This window comes from Helianthus annuus, chromosome 7 (assembly GCF_002127325.2).
Source record: "Helianthus annuus cultivar XRQ/B chromosome 7, HanXRQr2.0-SUNRISE, whole genome shotgun sequence".
Taxonomy (NCBI): Eukaryota; Viridiplantae; Streptophyta; class Magnoliopsida; order Asterales; family Asteraceae; genus Helianthus; species Helianthus annuus.
Window position 1 is genome coordinate 23,781,091 of NC_035439.2, and position 22,786 is coordinate 23,803,876.

At 36.6% G+C, this 22,786-nt stretch overlaps 1 protein-coding gene and 2 long non-coding RNA genes across 4 annotated transcripts; 2 read left to right on the forward strand and 1 right to left on the reverse strand.

Annotated features, from left to right (window-relative positions):
- The first annotated feature begins 1,487 nt into the window (after positions 1-1,487).
- LOC110886531 lies at positions 1,488-4,911 on the forward strand. 2 transcript variants are annotated; one of them, XR_004862042.1, is made up of 2 exons: positions 1,488-1,787; positions 3,227-4,911. It is a non-coding gene; the product is annotated as an uncharacterized LOC110886531 (long non-coding RNA). The 2 variants fall into 2 exon arrangements; XR_002562854.2 differs by having other exon boundaries at positions 3,234-4,911.
- A 572-nt stretch (positions 4,912-5,483) lies between these two features.
- Positions 5,484-10,633, forward strand: LOC110886530. Its single transcript, XR_002562853.2, has 2 exons — positions 5,484-7,531; positions 8,978-10,633. It is a non-coding gene; the product is annotated as an uncharacterized LOC110886530 (long non-coding RNA).
- Positions 10,634-18,477: 7,844 nt separating this feature from the next.
- Positions 18,478-19,638, reverse strand: LOC110883471. Its single transcript, XM_022131210.2, has 2 exons — positions 18,995-19,638; positions 18,478-18,569 (listed from the first exon to the last, which is right to left on the reverse strand). The coding sequence occupies exons 1-2, from the start codon at positions 19,392-19,394 to the stop codon at positions 18,514-18,516; spliced, it is 456 nt and encodes a 151-aa protein (XP_021986902.1). The 5' UTR covers positions 19,395-19,638; the 3' UTR covers positions 18,478-18,513.
- Positions 19,639-22,786: the final 3,148 nt, after the last annotated feature.

The following is a 22,786-nucleotide window of genomic DNA, read 5'->3' on the forward strand; positions in this document are numbered from 1 at the left end:
ACAGTTTTAACAGCTGTTTACAGTTGTTATACACTCAAAACCCACTTGCAAATGGTTTTTATCAAACCATGGGCTTAAACTAGGGGCTCCAATGGTTTTGCAAAACAAGGGGCCCATGTGTACGGCCTAGATCGAAGCACGTTTCTCGACGAACGATCCTAACGGTTGTGCCATGCCTATATAAACCCAACCCATTTCACTTCAAACCCACTTGATTTCTGAGATTTTCTCTAAGTTGGAGTGTAAAACACTTCATACCTGAGAAATACTTGGAAAATCAATCTTGCGGGTACCTTTTGTAAGTATTCTTTCATGCTTTTCATTCGTTTTTATCGTTAAAGTCAAACTGCGTTTGACTTTCTGCATTGACCAGTTTATGGTCAATGCGAAGTTCGTTTGAACTTCATAACGTGAGCGTAATCACGATGGTTATAGTCCCTAGTGACTATACCTACTGATTACCACGTTATCTAGGCTCAGTGACGAGTCGTAGTTTCGGCCAAAATGCGTATTCTTATGTATTTTGTAACCAAACTACTTTTGGGTATCAAGACCCTTTGTCTTGATACCAAACCTGTTTTTAAACCTCGTTAAACATGTTTCAACATGTTTAGCTCGTCACTTTTAGAATTGTGCTTGTCTAGGGTCGTAAAGGTAAGCGATCTAACCAATCGCTTATACTTTCGAACCCGACCCATTTGGTCGATCATTAGGATCCGACCAAACACTTTAGGTGACCATCGTTGTATAGGGAATAACCTTCTGAGGTTATACCTTATGGTCACGTCGTTTAAGTAGTTGTATGATAAGTAGTTCTTATGCCTTAGGAAAATTACCAAAATGCCCTTTTCGCGCCAAAATTCATTTTAAGCCTATGTAACGTAATTTTTGACATCTAAAATGATATGGCAACAATATTTAACATGTTAAGGCATATTTTACTTGTCATAGGACTAGTTAGGTGTTCCAAACGCGTTTTACGCGAACGACGCGTTAAAGTAGCATAAGCTACCTAAACGGGTCGTAACGGGTCAAGAGCACTTAGGATAAGTTTCGTTTTAGTATGTAGGCTTTGTCAAACTATATTACATGGGTTCCCACACTCATTTGGTTTACGAACCCTCATACTACCCGATCCTCCGATAGGTCCGTTTATTAATGTAGATACCTATATTAGGTGCCGTTTGAATCCGTGATCTTCTAGCTTGCTTGGTGGATATCTAAAGTCTATTGAGCAATCTCAAGTGAGTACATAGACCCCTCTTTTAATGTTTTTCAAACATTTTGGGGTGAAACACATGTGCCTACTTGTTACTTTCGTGCTTTCCTGTTTTCACATCATATATTTGCTATGTTCATTAGTACGCATATAGTACATGATTTCATTACATTATTTTGCTATGTATGTTAACTTAGCATGCTAGCTGTAACACCCCAAAACCCGAATGTTTATATTTGTCGTATGTCCATATAAGACACACCATGAAATAAATAACTAGGCTAATTAACCTAGTTAAGTATATGGCAAAACTATTAAATGGAGAGAGTTGTGCCAAATGTGTTCTAAGTGCCAACATGAGGGACTAATTGAAGTAAAATGGAAGTTGAGTTATTAAAATGAAAAATAAACACACACAAACACACAATTCGTGTGTGTTCTCGAACGTACAGGGGCTTCAAGAAGCCAAGCCCTAGTTCTTCAAAAAGCTTCAAATTAAGGGATGATTCAAGGCTCAAATTCGTGAATTCTCATGGATTAATGATCACCATCACAAGGGGATCATAAGGTATGTCTCGATTCTCAGTTTTGGAGAACAACCGTGAAGTGGGTTTTGATGAATGTATGAATTCGATCAAAAATTGGCATGAATACTTGCTAATGTTATCATGTTTAAATCGAATCATGGCTGAACTTTAGTAATCTTAGGGATTTAGAAGGAAACCATGTTTATGAGTATGAGAAAGACTATGATGAACATGTGTTTAGTGATGATTTTGATTATGTTGATGCATGTGTTATGAATTAGGTTTTGATAGTAATATGATGTAGGTGACAATATGATTTTGTTTGAATGTAATGGTTCATGAGATGAATTTGGGAAGAACATGCTTAAACCACTTGTACACTATGCTTGGAAAGTAGATTGCACACCAAGTGTTTGATGAAATGCCTAGTATAGGTTAGTGTGTGTTATCACTTGTATGGAATGTTAATTAAATAGTAATGAAGGCGATTATGTATTACAAGTATGAAAAGTGCTTAGTTATGATGTTGTGTACAAAATAACATGCTATGTGTATCGAGTAACAAAGCTGATTAGGATTAAAATTTGTTGCGCAACAATTTTGCAAAAATCATATAAAATCATAGGAAGGACCTGTGAGGTCGAGCCTTATATGCTCAAAAAGCTATTTAAACATATTACGTTTTGTGTTTGAACATGTTTGTTGAATTCAGATGTTAAACAGGCCAAAACAGTGCCCAAAGTCGGCAATACTGTTTTGACAGCAAGCTGTTTGGAAGCATTTCAGCTTCTGTGCTGATTTTGTAAAAATCATATAAAATCATAGGAACGTCCGATTGTTACGATCTTTATATGCTTAGAAAGGTCTCTGAGTGTAGATCATTTCATATTTGAACATGAAGAACTGAATCAGAAGATAAATGGGTTAAAATGTGTCATGAACAGCTGCTGCGCAGAAAGTTGCTGCACATTTTTAGTATAAATATTAAGTAAAAATAGTTGTATTGTTATGCACACTTGTATGAATCATGAACTACTGATTTTAATAAATTATTAGTAAGTTATTTGATTGTTTTAAGTGTCTAAAACACTTACCAACTAGTTTATGCATATGATTGCACCAACGGGTCGAAACGGGTTGTTGATAGAAAATAGTAGAACGGATGTGTAAAAAAACCAAGGTGTTAAGAGATGGTATGAAATGTTTAACGTATGAAACAAGTTGCCTAACTTAGAAAATGTTATCACTCTAAGTATGGAATTTTGAAAGAATAATGAACATGATGTAAATACATAATTATGCATGCTAGAAGCTCATGTATGACTTTTGTGATGATGAAATGATAAACTGTTAGATTGATTAGCATTGTAGTATTATGATACATGTTGAACTCGTTAAGCGATTGACACGTGAATAGAAGTGTGATTAGTGATGCGTATGATTACGTATACTAACTATTGAATGGATGTAATGGAATGAGATAATAGGAACGTGTCAATGAGAGCTCAAGCATAGGAGGATAACGGGTCAAGATAAGGCAAGGTCACAAATACACTTATTGGAGCACTCAAGGTAAGTGATTTCTATAATCACTTCTTATTTTATTTAAGTAAAGTAGCGTTAGTTGATTAAGCATGATGGGGTTTGAAGTTTCATATGGTTTTGGTCGTATGAAATTGGTAATTTTAGCTTAGTAGATCGAATGGGACAATATAAAGTTGTAATGCTATGAAGAATAATGTCTATGTAATGGCTACGGTATGTAACCGGGTAATGGGTAAAATTGCACATAAGTGCACCATCCGAGAATGGGGACTTAGGTTAATGGGTCAAAGTGAAGGTATACTTTAGCACGGAACGTTTGTACAAGCAATGTCGATAGTATTTCATGTGCCCGGTTAGTGTAAGGTTTTATAACATTAACATTATGTGAGCTTTAAGTGTAAACATATGAGTTGTTGATAAATGCATGACGGGTCGAATAATTCGTAATGGATAATAAGCCGAAAATGTATAAGTTAAGAATTTCCTTAACCCGGATGTTGGATTTTAAGTTCACATAATAGAATGTTAGTTTACAATCATGCAGGAAGAAACGGGAGGTTAATCGGGTAAACGGTTTAAAAGCTATGCAAGTTTTTGTGCGTGCGAACGACAAAACAACACAGCAGAAAAATGGCAAAACTAGAGGCCGTCGCCGACGCCCCTATGGGCCGTCGCCGACGCCTTGTGCATTTTCAGTTTTCTCCGACGCCTAATTTTCCTGTCTACGGAGGTTTCTGGCTACGCGAAAAATTAATAGCCGTCGCCGACGCCCTATAGGGCCGTCGCCGACGGCCTCCATATGTTTTAAATGCTGAAATTCGTTAATTAAGTTATTTTGTGTACCGTAAGCTTCGGTATATTAACCGTGGTCTACGACGGGCCTCCCAAGCATAATTTTGAATGTTTCCTTGATGCTTTTGGATCATAAATCCAAGTCTAAGCACTCCATAATTAATGTACGAGTATGATAAGTGAATGCGAATAGGTTAAATCAAGAATTGAATGTAAGTACGTATGTGTAGACATGATTATGTAAGCATTTAGTTATGTATATAGATAAGTAGATGTGTAGATATGTAGGTGCGTATGATTAGACGTATGAATATACGAATGCACGAAGTAGGATTTATCGCCTATGAAAAGAATGGGACAGGTATGCATGTATACATGGTTTCAATACGTTTGAGTATGGACGTTACTAATGATGTGCTTGAGATTGGAATGTAATGCAGGGATGAGAACGTCAGACTCTTGTAGAATTGAAGCCGAACCTGGAAGCCGAACTCGAAACAAAGGAATCCGAGAGGATAGTCGAATGAATTAAAGTTTATGTTGTTGAATGTTATATGATTTTTAATTGTACCAGATTATTATTGTATGATGTTGTCAATGACTAATGGTTAAGTTGTATGTGATGTCCACAGGTACTACACGGATTTCTTCTACCACTATCGAAGATAAGCGGGCATAGATCGAGTCGAATAACAAGGATTGTACGGAAGGAACGGTTACGTAGTCTTAATTTTGTAACACATTAATTTGTAAAAAGGGAAGTGAATTTTGTAAGCTTCTTGAATGTGTGTATTATTTTAAGATCGTAAAGGAATTTTTAAAGCTATTTTTCCGCTGCGTTATCTTTAAGTTCTTACACGATGATCTTACAGGGAATCGTTCTTATTACGAACGGGTCATGCCCGAATTTTCCTTAAATAATAGTATGGTAATATTACTTTTCGGATTAAGAAATATGGGCGTTACAAGTTGGTATCAGAGCCCTGGTTTGAGAGAATCAAGTAACAGGAGGTAAATACTTGGACTCAAACCGGTGTGCTCTCGTGACCAAGAACCCGTGCAATCCAAGACTCTATCGAGGCCTAAAGGCAAAAGCGAATGTAAGTACGTATTAGATTATGTATTTGAAGGAAACTAATAGTATGTTTTGTGAAGGGTAAGCGCAATTGTTGGGAGAGATGATCCGTGAATGCGGTCTAGGACCGGCATCGAGGCAAGTAACGGAACGAATTGACCCCAGGTACGTAAACCTAACGTATGGGCGTATGAAATGGTATGGATAAGCAAGTGAAAGAAAAATTTTGAACAAATTATGATAACGACATGGTAAATAAGTTTTGAAAATGTTACACGAGCCGAAACTAAATTCTTCGGACATAAGGTGGCGATTACGCGAAGACACGAAACTAGTACGTGGAATGTGTACCTGGCCAGTACACAAGAAACGTATGACGTTCGTGAGACCGTGATAATTATTACAGGTATGTCCGATAGAGTTTGGTAGCAGCTGGGCGTGTGGGTGAAATGGTTAGTAAGACTCTCGGGGGATTGAGAGGACTTTGTAGGAATGAAATATGCGAATGCGATGCTTGAATCCGCGAGACGGATACAAGGAATGAAATATGCGAATGCGATGCTTGAATCCGTCTCGCGGATTCAAGGAATGAAAGATACGAATGTGATGCTTGAATCCGCGAGACGGATTCAAGGAATGAAAGATATGGATGCACTGCTTGAATCCGCGAGACGGATTCAAGGAATGAAAGGCATGAATGCAATGTTCAAATCCGCGAAGCGGACTTAAGGTATAAAAAGGCGAAAACTAGTCTACATAAGAAGGGTCAATAGTTTGACCATGATTACGTCAAACAAGACATATAAGTAAATGTAATGCAAATGAACAAAGGAATGATAAGAAGGAAGATATTCGAATGTGAAGTGATTACATACCAAAACAAATAAATATTCCTTAAGTGATATGATCCAAATTATGTTTAAACTTTTGTATATATATATACATGATTATATTTATGTAAATGTGTTGTAAGCAAGAATGGTAGAAAGGATAAATGGGACATACGGGTCAGATGGCAACCGCCATTTGAACTCGGTAGTTAATGATATGATTTGTCAAGTTTCATGCTCATAGGTGAGCTTGAAGAATGGAGACGCAATGTCACTAACCGGAAAGGAATGATCATCGTAAGGTATGGATAACGAATCAATGGAATTTACTTCCGTCAGATGTGTATAAAAAGAGTCATAACTTAAATAGGAGGTTATGACTCGACTAAAGGCTGATGTGTTAGAATAGAATATATATATATACAAACCGTAATGCAAAGATGTAGAATGACTCTCAAAATGTTCGTAATGATCGTCAAGTGGTATAGAACATGAATGCCTGTAACTGTGGTAATTCTGATAGAATGTAAGTGATGACAAGTACCGTTAAGAAATACCAACCTTGATGCTTGGCTTGTTGGCCATGTTCATTTGAACAAGACACTGTAGAAAAGATACGTATGGCATAAATAACGATAGTAACCATGGAAATAATGCTTAATTTTTGTGTTAAGTATGGATAAGAGAGTTTAAGAAGGGTGATTTTGATTGTAACAATAAGTCTTTAAATGATTATAATATGCGTATGATAATATATCGACCCCTCCTATGAGGTTAAGGATAATCGGAAGTAACGATAGTAATGGAATGTTTAGGATGGCTCATAGTGAACAAAATGAAAGATAGCATATGATGTATGAGTAGAATGAAATAAATCGACTTATTTCAATTAGTAAATATACAAATGTAATATGCTTAAATAGGATGTTAGAAACAAGCCATAGACTTAGTATGTATGGTTAATAACTGCATACAATTGGAATAAATTCGATGAATAAAATGCTAGGGATAATATGTGCTAGAAACTAGCAATATGAAGTGAAAGACACTAATAAGAGCTCTGGAGCAGAATCTAACATAAGTATTGTGAATGAACAACTTGAAAGGGGTAAGAGTAGAATTGGTTTAATTTTAAATGAAAAAGGTTTCGGGGACGAAACCTTATTTAAGGGGGGTAGACTTGTAACACCCCAAAACCCGAATGTTTATATTTGTCGTATGTCCATATAAGACACATCATGAAATAAATAACTAGGCTAATTAACCTAGTTAAGTATATGGCAAAACTATTAAATGGAGAGAGTTGTGCCAAATGTGTTCTAAGTGCCAACATGAGGGACTAATTGAAGTAAAATGGAAGTTGAGTTATTAAAATGAAAAATAAACACACACAAACACACAATTCGTGTGTGTTCTCGAACGTACAGGGGCTTCAAGAAGCCAAGCCCTAGTTCTTCAAAAAGCTTCAAATTAAGGGATGATTCAAGGCTCAAATTCGTGAATTCTCATGGATTAATGATCACCATCACAAGGGGATCATAAGGTATGTCTCGATTCTCAGTTTTGGAGAACAACCGTGAAGTGGGTTTTGATGAATGTATGAATTCGATCAAAAATTGGCATGAATACTTGCTAATGTTATCATGTTTAAATCGAATCATGGCTGAACTTTAGTAATCTTAGGGATTTAGAAGGAAACCATGTTTATGAGTATGAGAAAGACTATGATGAACATGTGTTTAGTGATGATTTTGATTATGTTGATGCATGTGTTATGAATTAGGTTTTGATAGTAATATGATGTAGGTGACAATATGATTTTGTTTGAATGTAATGGTTCATGAGATGAATTTGGGAAGAACATGCTTAAACCACTTGTACGCTATGCTTGGAAAGTAGATTGCACACCAAGTGTTTGATGAAATGCCTAGTATAGGTTAGTGTGTGTTATCACTTGTATGGAATGTTAATTAAATAGTAATGAAGGCGATTATGTATTACAAGTATGAAAAGTGCTTAGTTATGATGTTGTGTACAAAATAACATGCTATGTGTATCGAGTAACAAAGCTGATTAGGATTAAAATTTGTTGCGCAACAATTTTGCAAAAATCATATAAAATCATAGGAAGGACCTGTGAGGTCGAGCCTTATATGCTCAAAAAGCTATTTAAACATATTACGTTTTGTGTTTGAACATGTTTGTTGAATTCAGATGTTAAACAGGCCAAAACAGTGCCCAAAGTCGGCAATACTGTTTTGACAGCAAGCTGTTTGGAAGCATTTCAGCTTCTGTGCTGATTTTGTAAAAATCATATAAAATCATAGGAACGTCCGATTGTTACGATCTTTATATGCTTAGAAAGGTCTCTGAGTGTAGATCATTTCATATTTGAACATGAAGAACTGAATCAGAAGATAAATGGGTTAAAATGTGTCGTGAACAGCTGCTGCGCAGAAAGTTGCTGCACATTTTTAGTATAAATATTAAGTAAAAATAGTTGTATTGTTATGCACACTTGTATGAATCATGAACTACTGATTTTAATAAATTATTAGTAAGTTATTTGATTGTTTTAAGTGTCTAAAACACTTACCAACTAGTTTATGCATATGATTGCACCAACGGGTCGAAACGGGTTGTTGATAGAAAATAGTAGAACGGATGTGTAAAAAAACCAAGGTGTTAAGAGATGGTATGAAATGTTTAACGTATGAAACAAGTTGCCTAACTTAGAAAATGTTATCACTCTAAGTATGGAATTTTGAAAGAATAATGAACATGATGTAAATACATAATTATGCATGCTAGAAGCTCATGTATGACTTTTGTGATGATGAAATGATAAACTGTTAGATTGATTAGCATTGTAGTATTATGATACATGTTGAACTCGTTAAGCGATTGACACGTGAATAGAAGTGTGATTAGTGATGCGTATGATTACGTATACTAACTATTGAATGGATGTAATGGAATGAGATAATAGGAACGTGTCAATGAGAGCACAAGCATAGGAGGATAACGGGTCAAGATAAGGCAAGGTCACAAATACACTTATTGGAGCACTCAAGGTAAGTGATTTCTATAATCACTTCTTATTTTATTTAAGTAAAGTAGCGTTAGTTGATTAAGCATGATGGGGTTTGAAGTTTCATATGGTTTTGGTCGTATGAAATTGGTAATTTTAGCTTAGTAGATCGAATGGGACAATATAAAGTTGTAATGCTATGAAGAATAATGTCTATGTAATGGCTACGGTATGTGACCGGGTAATGGGTAAAATTGCACATAAGTGCACCATCCGAGAATGGGGACTTAGGTTAATGGGTCAAAGTGAAGGTATACTTTAGCACGGAACGTTTGTACAAGCAATGTCGATAGTATTTCATGTGCCCGGTTAGTGTAAGGTGTTATAACATTAACATTATGTGAGCTTTAAGTGTAAACATATGAGTTGTTGATAAATGCATGACGGGTCGAATAATTCGTAATGGATAATAAGCCGAAAATGTATAAGTTAAGAATTTCCTTAACCCGGATGTTGGATTTTAAGTTCACATAATAGAATGTTAGTTTACAATCATGCAGGAAGAAACGGGAGGTTAATCGGGTAAACGGTTTAAAAGCTATGCAAGTTTTTGTGCGTGCGAACGACAAAACAACACAGCAGAAAAATGGCAAAACTAGAGGCCGTCGCCGACGCCTTGTGCATTTTCAGTTTTCTCCGACGCCTAATTTTCCTGTCTACGGAGGTTTCTGGCTACGCGAAAAACTAATAGCCGTCGCCGACGCCCTATAGGGCCGTCGCCGACGGCCTCCATATGTTTTAAATGCTGAAATTCGTTAATTAAGTTATTTTGTGTACCGTAAGCTTCGGTATATTAACCGTGGTCTACGACGGGCCTCCCAAGCATAATTTTGAATGTTTCCTTGATGCTTTTGGATCATAAATCCAAGTCTAAGCACTCCATAATTAATGTACGAGTATGATAAGTGAATGCGAATAGGTTAAATCAAGAATTGAATGTAAGTACGTATGTGTAGACATGATTATGTAAGCATTTAGTTATGTATATAGATAAGTAGATGTGTAGATATGTAGGTGCGTATGATTAGACGTATGAATATACGAATGCACGAAGTAGGATTTATCGCCTATGAAAAGAATGGGACAGGTATGCATGTATACATGGTTTCAATACGTTTGAGTATGGACGTTACTAATGATGTGCTTGAGATTGGAATGTAATGCAGGGATGAGAACGTCAGACTCTTGTAGAATTGAAGCCGAACCTGGAAGCCGAACTCGAAACAAAGGAATCCGAGAGGATAGTCGAATGAATTAAAGTTTATGTTGTTGAATGTTATATGATTTTTAATTGTACCAGATTATTGTTGTATGATGTTGTCAATAACTAATGGTTAAGTTGTATGTGATGTCCACAGGTACTACACGGATTTCTTCTACCACTATCGAAGATAAGCGGGCATAGATCGAGTCGAATAACAAGGATTGTACGGAAGGAACGGTTACGTAGTCTTAATTTTGTAACACATTAATTTGTAAAAAGGGAAGTGAATTTTGTAAGCTTCTTGAATGTGTGTATTATTTTAAGATCGTAAAGGAATTTTTAAAGCTATTTTTCCGCTGCGTTATCTTTAAGTTCTTACACGATGATCTTACAGGGAATCGTTCTTATTACGAACGGGTCATGCCCGAATTTTCCTTAAATAATAGTATGGTAATATTACTTTTCGGATTAAGAAATATGGGCGTTACACTAGCACATTGATTTACATTACATTGTTTTGCTACATATGTTTACTTGGCATATTAGCACGTTGTTTTACATTACTTTTCTGCTATGTATGTTTACTGAGCATGCTAGCACATTGATTTACATGACTTTTCTGCTTTGTATGTTAACTTAGCATAATTAGTACATTGTTTTCATATAACATGTTTACATTTGGTATGACATTTGGTTTGTACAAACGGGACTTATATACATTCATTAACATTAGCTACGCCGCTCGGTAGTAAGTAATGGTACCATAGGACTTGACAAATCCCGTTCCTGACATCCTAGGTTTGTTTGGGTGTAAGGAATGACTGAATCCGAAAACATTTCTTTTGATAAACTTGACTTAGGGTTATCCGTCTGTCTCAAGGCTTGAATGTATGCGTTAACTTACCACATAAATGTTTGTGTCATTAAAACATGCATTTACTTTGCAAAACACAACTTTTTGATATATTCAAAATACTTTGTTTTGTACATTTTTTTTACATTTGGTTTAAAGTAATTACACTTTACTTACCATACATAACATTTGTTACACGTTACATGACTACATTTTGACTTTTAAACATTTGATATGGTTTATACAAGAACATTTGATGGTTGGTTTAAACATAAACATTATACATTGGTGGTTTGTTTAAGTGACTTAAGTAACGAGACACGTGTAGTATGATACAAGCATGGTGGATACGCCGCTGGTACTTCCTATATATAAGTGCTTGTATTATATTACATGTCGTAGCGTTATTTAAATCATTCAATTTGGACTTATACATTTTACACAAATAACATATTTTTCACAAGACTTTGTTTTACAAAACAGTTTGTTTTATACAACTTATTTTACTTGGTTATTCATTTAACTATACATTATTCTTTTATTTATACATATCATCTGATTTTATCGCTTTTCAAATGATTTACAAAACAAAACAATTCACAAGGTTCATGACTAAATTTTATTAAACCTTTTCTTAAACTTAAGTCATGAATCCTATTTCACAAAACCTACGTATCTCACAGGCATTTTTATGCTGACGTACCTATTTTCACATGTGTTTTCAGGAGTTAATGCATAGGATGCTTGTGACACGCTAGGGTGGACTTGGGCCTTAGTGACATAAAATGAAGCTAGACTAGTTAAAACATGTTATGTACTCTTCGTTTCAGTTGTTTTAAGACAATGTATCTCGTTTGTTTGATAAATAAAATATAACTTTGAATGCCATGGTTGTGAAACAATAATTCTGTTACAACACTCCCCGACGTTTCCGCCATGATTTGATGTTTTACGTGGTCGGGGTGTGACACATGGAGGGTTTGTCAGGGTTTACCCCTGCTCCGCTCGTGCTGGTGCCCGCTTGGGTACTTGGTTGGACCTGAGCTTGTGGTCCAACCTGAGCAGGTTGCCAGATTTGGTTTCCTGCGAGCTGCTGGCTTAACTGAGCCAGGATGGCAGCTACTTGGGGATACAGGGTACCGAGCTTTGCTGAAAGCTTGAAGATGGCGACTCTGCTGGCTAAAGGCAACGACCTGAGTGCTTCTTCAAAGATTGTCTATGGATGTGGGGGAACAGCTTGAGCTTGTTGGAGAAGTTGTTCGACAATATACTCTAGACTTCTTGGAAGGAAAAAAAGGGAACTGGTGTGATAGCTCCCAGTCCAGAATGATCCATCAGGCATGAGATATGGATTTGGGTCAGGACTAGGTCCTGCTCGGCTAACACTTGGAGATGTGGTGGTGTACAACGAAGGAGGCATAGGGGAGAATGTAACTTCTGGATCATCATAAGATAACCGTACCCTGACTCCTTTGGTTCGTTCCTCTCGAACATACCCGTTCAAGAGCTCCCTCAATTATATAGAGTTACTCCTTACTTCCTCCGGGGTTATTTCCATGGTTTCATCTGGGAAAAGTATTTCACTCGATGAATATGGATGAGCCTGTGTAGAGGAAGGTGTCTGAAACTGTTGTGCATTCTAAGTTACCGGTGCGACATGAAGTCCGTCCGTGTTGGTGGAGCAGCTGCCAATTCCGGGAGTAGCCGGGGGGCTAAACGGAAGCCGGGAACTGCTCGAAACTTCCTTCGGATAATGATCATTCCGACCATAAAAGAAAGTAACTTAGGAACAGGGTTGGACTAATGGAAAATATTGTTCTAAGTAGCGCAGCCTCACGGTGGGCGCCACTTGTTAAAGCAACAAGAGTATGGCATAGGGGAATGTCCAGGATCAACTATAAAAGGTAGCTCCTTGGTTAGAATCTGCAATCAAAGAACATCGTTAGCCTTAACGCGAGAGGTGGCCTCTTGCGTTTGGACTCCGGCGTGAGAATCAGTAGAATGATCTTAAGATATAACAACCCTAAATTAAACCAACACCCTCGAATTGTTTTCGACACCCCAATATATTTTAAAATATCCCAATATGTCTTAAATTACACCCGTATGTGAAAACCGAGCCCAAATTATGATCTAGCATTAAAAAAAAATAAAAACAAAGAAATTCACCTTGTCGCGGGCCACGTAGCCCATGGCTACGTCTTACGCGGGCCGCGAGCAATTGAGAACGGGGCAACACCCGGTGATGACACGTGTCATCATCGTGGCGAAGCTAGTCGATGACCCGGATGAGCTAAACCCTACCCGACCTACTACGCGGGCCGCATAGGCCTTGGTCTCGCCTTTACGCGGGCCGCGAGAAACCCGAACTTAGCCCCTATAAAGCTGGAGCTCGGGCCTTCAGTCGAATTCGCTCAAATCTTTCTTTCTTTCTCTAAATTTCACGTAGTATACATTATACTCGGGCATAATACCCCCTAAATAACGAAGTTCTGCTCCGTTGTAAGTATCATAACCCCTGGATACGTATTAGATACTCTGCCCGATTGATCTAGGGTTCCGTAACGGCTGTCGTGGTTCTGCCCGACGTAGTCGTTGGAATGCCGTCTCGGGGAGGGTATTACTAATGTTAAAATGGGTTATTATACTAACACGTGTGCATTTGTGTAATTTATAGATAATTCCCAGGGAACCCTTACAGAAAATCTAAGACAGCAATGTGAGTAATCTCCTTTTTGCAAATTGTTTTTACAAAACCTCACTTAATTAATTATATATTAAACAGTTATTGAGCATTTGTAAGGATACAATTATCGTCGGTATGTTGGGGTTTTGTATACAAAATTTGTTACTGCCTTACGAGGGGTAACATTTCCACAAGTCGGGTCTGACAGTACCGTGGGTAGTAATTGGTATTACTTGGAAACAAATGTAATTGCGAGACCGCCCTCAATACTGTACAATGGTTTTTATTTAAACTTGATTGAACTGGGATTCACTCACCAGTATTTCCCACTGACAAAATGTTTTTGAACGCGTTTCAGGTAACAAAATGTGAAAGCCAAATAGAAGCCAGCTGGACAGCACTGAAGGCTTGGAAAAGTGGCAATAAAGTTACCTAAAAATGAATAGATGTTTTTATTAAATAAAAATAGGATTTATTCCTATGAAAATGTGTGTACTAAAAACTTGGGTTTTATCCCATGTGTTTAATATTATGAACGTGTGGTATTTTACTCTGATCAAACATTTCCTAACTACGGTCCTGATGAAATTTCCGCTGCCAAATTAGATAACAACAAGATACCACCGAAACTGGCCGCGACCGCCCGTTTCCGGGTAATAAGGGGACGGGGGTTGCGACATAAGAGTCTAAGCGAAGCGAAATGAAAGGATAAGAGTTTAGAGTGAGAGTGAGATAGAGAGACGAATTTAATTTTGGGCTGAACAAGACTCTCCTTTTATAGGCAGATTGCTCTGCCCAAGGGAGCCTTGTGCCAGTTGGTACCTTCTAATCTTGGTAAGCTTATCTTCCCTTGACGTTGCTTGCAGGGTTAGCCTTGCCTTTTTAGGTAAGTTTCAGGTTTGTGTGTCTCGTTGAAACATTTATGTGCTTTAGGGAGAAGTCTAATCAGTTTGACTTGTTGGGTTCAAGTTCCAAGGTTGTACAGTAACCTTAGCTTCCTGTCACCAGCCGTTGGTGTATCAGCTTCCCGTCGGGAGCTTCCAGCTCCTGACTTCTAGCTTCTTACTTTCAGTTTATGTTTATCATTCTTTATTGTTTTTTGCGATTGTTATTAACCTTGGTTATGCTGACTACAATCTCCGAATACTCACGTAATCAAATCGATTGTAATATATTTTTTGGATAAACTTGGGCTATGTAATATGTGAATCGTGTTGGTTTTGAGTTTTGACAAAATACCCAACTTTACTTTTGATGTTGGTGGATCATGTAATTCGAATCACACTTTTTTTTTTTTTTTTTTGTAATAAGGAGTACACCTTTTTAAATAAGCTTCTACACATGTGCTTTAAATTCGAAAATTTCGGAATCGTTTTTCTTAGGGGTTAGAAATGATATAAAACAACAATATAATATAAGGTAGTGTTTGGTATGCAGAAATAAGAGAGGGAATAAAATGGATTATTGCGAGATAATGGAAAAAATGTGTTTGGTTGATCAAGGTAATGGAATCACCTATTACGTATGACATTCTATTCACTCAAATTCATTCCATCCACATTTTTTTTTCCATTCAATTCCCTCTCCCACCTTCATCACCAACACTTCCCATCACTTCCACCACTAGCCACCCAAAAATGCCACCACTACCCGCCATCGCCACCTTACGCCGTTGACCACCGGCGCCGCCACCCGTCGTGTCACCGCCGACCACCGCCACCGAACACCGTCGCCACCGCCACCACCCGCCGCCACAACCACCCCCTCCGCCACCGAACATCGGCACCAACGCCACCATCAACCACTAAACACCACCGACCACCGCCACCATAACCCACCACCGTCGCCACCCTCCGCCACCGAACACCGGCGCCACCACCGGCCACCACCACTTACACCGCCCACCCGCTGCCACCACCCTTAGCCACAACATCGGCACCACTTCCGACCATCGCCACCCTCCGCCACCGAACACCAGCATCACTGCAGCCACAACCTACCACCGCTGTCACCAACCGCCGCCGCCACCCACCGTCGCTATCGACTACCGCCACCCATCGCCAATTTTATTCCTTCTTCCTTTCCTGCCCACCAAACACTACAAGGTAATGATTCATTCCATTCCCACAGGATAACCAAACAAGACCATGGAATGGAATGATCCATTTCATTTCTTTGTCCATTCCATTAAATTGTCAATTCCATTACTTCATACCAAATAGACCAAGGTTTACCGACAAGTGGGTGTTGTAATATGTTTCAATGAAAGCAGTGGCGGATCTAGACCAAAATTTAAGGGGTAACATTCAATTTTTTTTGATATACTTCATACAATATAAACGAAACAAAAAATAGAAGCACAATAATAAAAATGGGCCTTTTGATTTGGGTTATTGGATTTTAATAATACTAAGTTTCACCAGTTGGCTGATAATAATCCCAACTTTAAAAATTCCCTCCAATAATTCCAACTTGTAAAAGTTTATCCGCCATTGATCCTTTTCTAACATAGGTGCACTTAAATCAATTAAGGAGTCTCTAGTTGTAATTGAATATATTGAGGAGACCAAATTCTTATATGTTTGAAAAGGATCAATGGCGGCCAAACTTTTACAAGTTAGGATTATTGGAGGGAATTTTTAAAGTTGGGATTATTATCGGCCAACTGGTGAAATTTAGGATTATTAAAATCCAATAACCCTTTTGATTTTAGATGTCGTTTACGAGTTCTTTTATTTTTGTAAGTATACATAAAAATCGTTGTAAACATGTTGCATTTTATTACTTAATATTTCTCTACAAAGCGTCCTAAATTTGTTAGCGGTTTTCATATATTTAGTATTAAATGATTTTATGAAACTAGTTTTTAACGCCCAATGAATCCTTCAAATGAGTTACTGGCGAAATTCACCATATCAGGATACACTCGCCTTCTAACCGGGGAAAATCCTTACATAGGGCCGAAGCACCTGAACTCTCGTCCGAAGGCATGACAATGCGGTGAGGTAAAACCCGGTTAGTTCAAGGATAGAATTAGCGATTGCCGCATACTCGCCTAGTCTCTAATCATTACCAGGTGCTGCCGAAACTACATGATGGGGGCAGAAATCAAACCTGGATCTTTTGAAACACAAGGTCTCTTCCTACCACTCCACCACCAACACATTAGCATGAAACTTAATAATTGATTGAGTCTTTTTAAATATATCTTTCTAAACAAGTGTTTTTACTCATATAACCATATAAATAATAAATATTAAATTTGATAAAGCAGTAGACAAATTAAGTTAGATAATAATATAGTCAAATAATCCATAATATCAAGTGAAACTAATAACAATTATTGAATTAAATTAATATACAGTAAATAAATTTTGAAAGAAAAAAGTTAATAGATTCAAAATATTAACTCTTACCTATATCCATGTATCGGGTTACAAGTAACAGGTGTTATTTAAAAAGGCGGATCCTTCCAAAAAAATTTAAAAAGGCGGATAAAACAAAAAGAAGTGGGCCATCAGCCATCTACTCCCTTCACTTCTTCTTTTTCACATGGCAGTTGCAGAATTCCGTTAGGACACCGGAAAAAACTCTAAACGGTGAGTTTAAAATCGATCCTGCTCTTTCACTTTAATTATTCCATATGAGGAGGGGTAGCATAATAATTTTTTAGGGGTAGTGAAATAAAAAAAAACGTCAAAAAAGGAAAAAAATTGCACTTCCGGTGAAAAGTTAAGGGGTAGCGGGGGCTACCCCTGCTTTCCGCCCCTGAATGAAAGGCGTTTCCTCTTTGTCTTTAATTAATCTTCTTACGTAATAAATTATTAGATATTTTAATCCTTAATTATCTCGTATAAAAACCATATACTTTCTAGACGTGAAAACCATTTCAAGCATACTTATAACTTTTTAATGTTTTTTTAATGGAATCTAATCCTACTCCTAAATTAACATTAGACTTTAACCTTTGACCTCAGAGATACACCTATGTCTATCATGCTCTAGAGAGACGGAGTTTAGTGGAAACCCTTGGGTGCACCCGTTCCTCTGAATGTTTCGGTTAGAAGTGTAAAATTTCCGATTTTTCGTTTGAAAATTTTAAAATTATAAAGGATCCTCCAATTATTTTGCCTAAATATTTGTACAATATATAAATTGGGTCTCATAACTTTCCGCCTCTCCGGAACTTTTAGTCAAACTCCACCACTGATGCTGCACATATATATAGTATTTATTCTGATAACAAAACACCTTTTGCAATCTATCATGCTCCAGAGAGACGGAGTTTAGTGGAAACCCTTGGGGTGCACCCGTTTCGCTGAATGTTTCGGTTAGAAGTGTAAAATTTCTGATTTTTCGTCTGAAAATTTTAAAATTATAAAGAATCCTCCAATTATTTTGCCTAAATATTTGTACAATATATAAATTGGGTCTCATAACTTTCCGCCTCTCCGGAACTTTTAGTCAAACTCCGCCACTGATGCTGCACATATATATAGTATTTATTCCGATAACAAAACACCTTTTGCAACCTTATTCGGTTCTTTTATATATTTTTTGTCCATCATTTCTTGTTTTGTTGATCTGTTTTACGTTCTACATTTAAAGTATCATCATTCACCCACATATTTTGTAGATATACAAAACCAGAAAGAGAACCTAAAACATAAGTGACATAAATCACCGAAACATTAATTTTTGCATTTATTAGTGCACCTCACAAGGCAGGTCTTCAAATCTGTTTTACCTGCAAAGTATAATCATACAAAAACAAAAATACGTTATAATTTATTCTAGATCATAGAACAATAATATATACTTGTAATCATTAGTTGTATGATAATTTAATAAGTTTAACTAGGAAAAATATAGTATGTTATTGCTAATGCATTATAAATAGGATGTAAGTAAATCGAACGTTTGACAAATTTTATGTGAATTGGAACATAAACAAAAAAAATATTCATTTAGTTTGTTTATGTCCGTTCATTTACGCTTGTGCAACATCAATTTATTTATATCACTTTCTTTTATTATGTATACATGCTTTCAATAAGATATTGCAATTGTTTGGGGTTAATAAAATTCTCATAAGTTATATCTTCATCAAAGATGTAATTAGATTGTAAATTTAATACTAGATAAAAAGCGAATAAAGAAAAGTGATCGTACCGCGGATCGACCTCATACAACTTTGAAAAGAACAACCGATGATGCAATAATACTTTTGGCCAAACTTGGATTTACGTGCTCTAGGAGGATCAGTCGGGACCGAAGATCCTGGGATTTCACTGGCCGGTGATGAACGGGCCAAACTAGTCGAATCCAACGGAATCTTGGTCCCGTTGGGACGAGGATCAAATTGGCCCGGCGGAGGAAAACATTTGGCTACACAATTCCAATAACATGGTAGTCTTTCTTCCGGTTTCTTGCCACCAAGCACACACTGATTGAGACACCCACCCCAACATGAGTAGACCCCGGCCCATCCTTGTTGTGATAGCAACATCAAAACAACCAAAGTACTTATTAATGTACTTGTTTTTATGCCTAAAGTACAACATGTGTCCATCTTGATGACTTGATGATCAACCCTCACCTACCTCAGAATATAGCAATTTCTTCTCAATTATGGGTAAAACTTATAGGGAAAGGATACACCAAACACAATTTAATGCTCATTAATATTGTTTTGACGTGTATGTTTAAAAGGAGGGGGAGGGTGGTTGTTTGTTTTACAAAATCTACTTTGTGAAACAATAACAAAAAGGATTATGCTACATGCATTATATATGTTGATCTTAATATAATTGGGGAATATTCCTTACAAAACTTATATTTTGTAAGTATTTCAATACACTACAAATCTCATGTAGGGGAATACTGTAAGACAGTTGTCTGGCACTTCCTTATTGGTCTAGTCAAATTATGATTTTGTCCTGTTTAAATATACAGTTTTGCTATTGTTTTGTTTTTTTCCTTCATTTCAGCTAAATTATTACGATTTTGCCCTTAATTCAAATGTATAGCTTTGCCATCGTTTTTGTTTTTTTCCCTGTTAACTTACGATTTTGGCCCAGTGTAAAATTATAGTTATGCCATCATTTTAGTTTTTTTTAGATTTACAAAACTATTGTAGTGTTTTGTTTAATTAATTGACTCGGTGTAATTTTTATTCGTGTCAGGCGGCTACCTAGCACACACTCATTTGTCTTGAAAAATTACACTTTTGCCCACAGTTGAAAATTATAGTTTTTCCATCGTTTTAGTTTTTAGCAAAGGTTTGGTAGTGTTTTATTTTAATTGGTTGACTCGATGTATTTTTTTAGATCGTGTTATGAGTTGTATGTACAAGAAACCGAAAAACATATGTACATGTTATGAGAGAGAAATATTCGGTTTAGTGCCCCGTAACGTGGGCAGAGCAAAAACACGTTAATTAATAATGAACAACTACAAAGCTTTTACATTTTTAGAAGCGGAAAAATATAAAAATTATAATAGTTTTACTATTTTAACACTTACAGTTATACGAGAATTAGAAGCGGAAAAATATAAAAATTATAACAGTTTTAATGTTTTAACACTTACAATTATACGAAATAGCGCATATCTTCCTCTTCCTATCCTATATACTAATAAATGAAAATCTTTTTGTATACATGTCACTCTCTGGTGTCTTCTCACTTTTAGTAATAATATTACATTTTTATACACAAAATATAATATCTTCCTATCTTTACTTACTATTAAAGGAGAAGATGAGCTGACATCGTAAAAGCTTACGTGGCGAACAATGAGTTATGCCAACTCAACTTTTCTTACTTCATTATTATATCATAAATATCACTTTTATTTATTTAAATTTAGAAATTATAATACATAAACTATTTATCTATCTTAATTTGAATTTCAAATTTCAAAATATACATGGGGGGTTGAATTATTGCTTCAGTCTGGGTTTTGTACTTTTATAAAACTTATTTTCTATACTCCTCCTTCATTAGAGCTCTAATCTTCTACTCGACCTCCTTCTGCTCCATCTCTCACATAATTTCTTTACCATCTAGGGTTTCTCTATGTGCGATTACTTCTTCTTCTTTGCTACGATCCCGGATCAAACCATATATTCTCTACTCCTCCATTGACGCTCCATCTCCTGCGATTCTCCCCCGGATTTCCCAGGTATGGTTTCAAATCTCTAAATCTTTTATGCCCATGAACCCTAATTTACTTCTAACCATCCTTCAAATCCCTTTTTAGATCTGATACAAAACCCTAAAATGCTTACCCTTCATAGCTTCATCTGATATTCCCATCATCACAATAAATCAGTTCCAGGTTTCGCATCTCAATTTCACGTATGCTTTTTTTTTGCGAATGAAGTTGTTGCTCCAAGCTTTAGGAATTTTTGGAAGGCTGGTGATTTGGATGAGAGTTTAGATGGTGGTTGGGATACAAGTCTGGTGAGTGTTAATGTGTTTGATATTTGGGGATTTGTTTTAATATTATGATGTTAGAGGTGAATGTTTAAAGATTATGTTACTAATTTTGTTTACCTGATTGAGATTTAGGGTTAATTCTTATGTGATTCTAAGTTTTTGTCAATTCTTAAGTGAATATTTGGGGATTTTGTGAAAGTTAATTGTGATTATTATCTAAACAAGATCCATTCCTGCAGCAGCCAGATAAGTTATTTTCAAACTGTCTAAGGGAATCAGTGAGATCAAATTAGAGATGACAAGTTAGAAAAGGTTGTCCTCTGTTGAGTTAGCCAAAATTGTATTTGAAAGTATGTTATATTTTTTTTAAAAGGATATGTGCTTTGTTTCTCACATGATTTCCCTTACGTATTAGTGTTAGTGCACTACGTCTATTGACTTCGTCTTGTATCATGTAATAGGATAGGTTAGGTTTATCAGTGCCCGGGTTCGAGAAACAGTTTTTCAGATCTTAAGTGCTGATTCCGCTCGAAAGTGCAAGGTGCCATTTCGTGGGAAATCAGAAAGTTCTGATTCCGCTCCAAAATGCACCATGTCATTTCGAGCTAAATCAGAAAGTTCTGATTCCGCTCCAAAATGCATCATGTCATTTCGAGCGGAATCCCAACACTATAAATAGGGCACTTGACATTTCATTTGGTACGCGACTTCTGGATTTGTAACGAAGTACTGCCAAAATCTGTTCAGGTTGTAATTGATGTTATAATCAATATAAGTGGCAGATATTATAGTATCAAGTTGTTTCCACGTCCGTTTCACTGATTCCGCCTTTGAACCGGATTTAAAGCTCTTTTGATCGACTCAGTCGGGTCACACAACGATCCTACAAGTGGTATCAGAGCTCAGGAAGAAGAGTTTAGCTTGATATCATCCACATTCTAACTTCTACACCTTCTTTTTCAATCTGGACAAGTTCCTACGGTCAAAATGGAATGAAACTTTCACCGAGTGTGCATAATTGTATAATAACAAAGGCTTGAAAGTTTGGGATCAAAATACGGACTAAAAATGATAAAAATTGGACAGAAACCTGATTTCGCTTGAACGAACATTTTTAATTTCGCTCGAAAATGTCAACAGATTCCGCTTCAAATGACTATTTCGCTCGAAATTAGCATTTGATTCCGCTCGAACATAGTGATTCCGCCTGAAAAGTTGTTCTGATTTCGCTCCAGATTAACATTTTAGAGATTCCGCTCGAATACAAAGTTCTGATTTCGCTCAAGATTAACATTTTAGAGATTCCGCTCGAAAACAAAATCCTGATTTCGCTCCAACGTGTCAATCTTTGATTTCGCTTGAGATTGCTATATTCTGATTTCGCTTCAACGGATTATCTTGTGATTTCGGTTGAACAGTTGTTGGTCCAATGAAAAGTGTTCTCGTGAATCAAAATTGTCAGACCCATGTGCTTTGAATGTTAACAGCCCAATCATTAATAAGTAGTTAAGTGTGTTGTCAG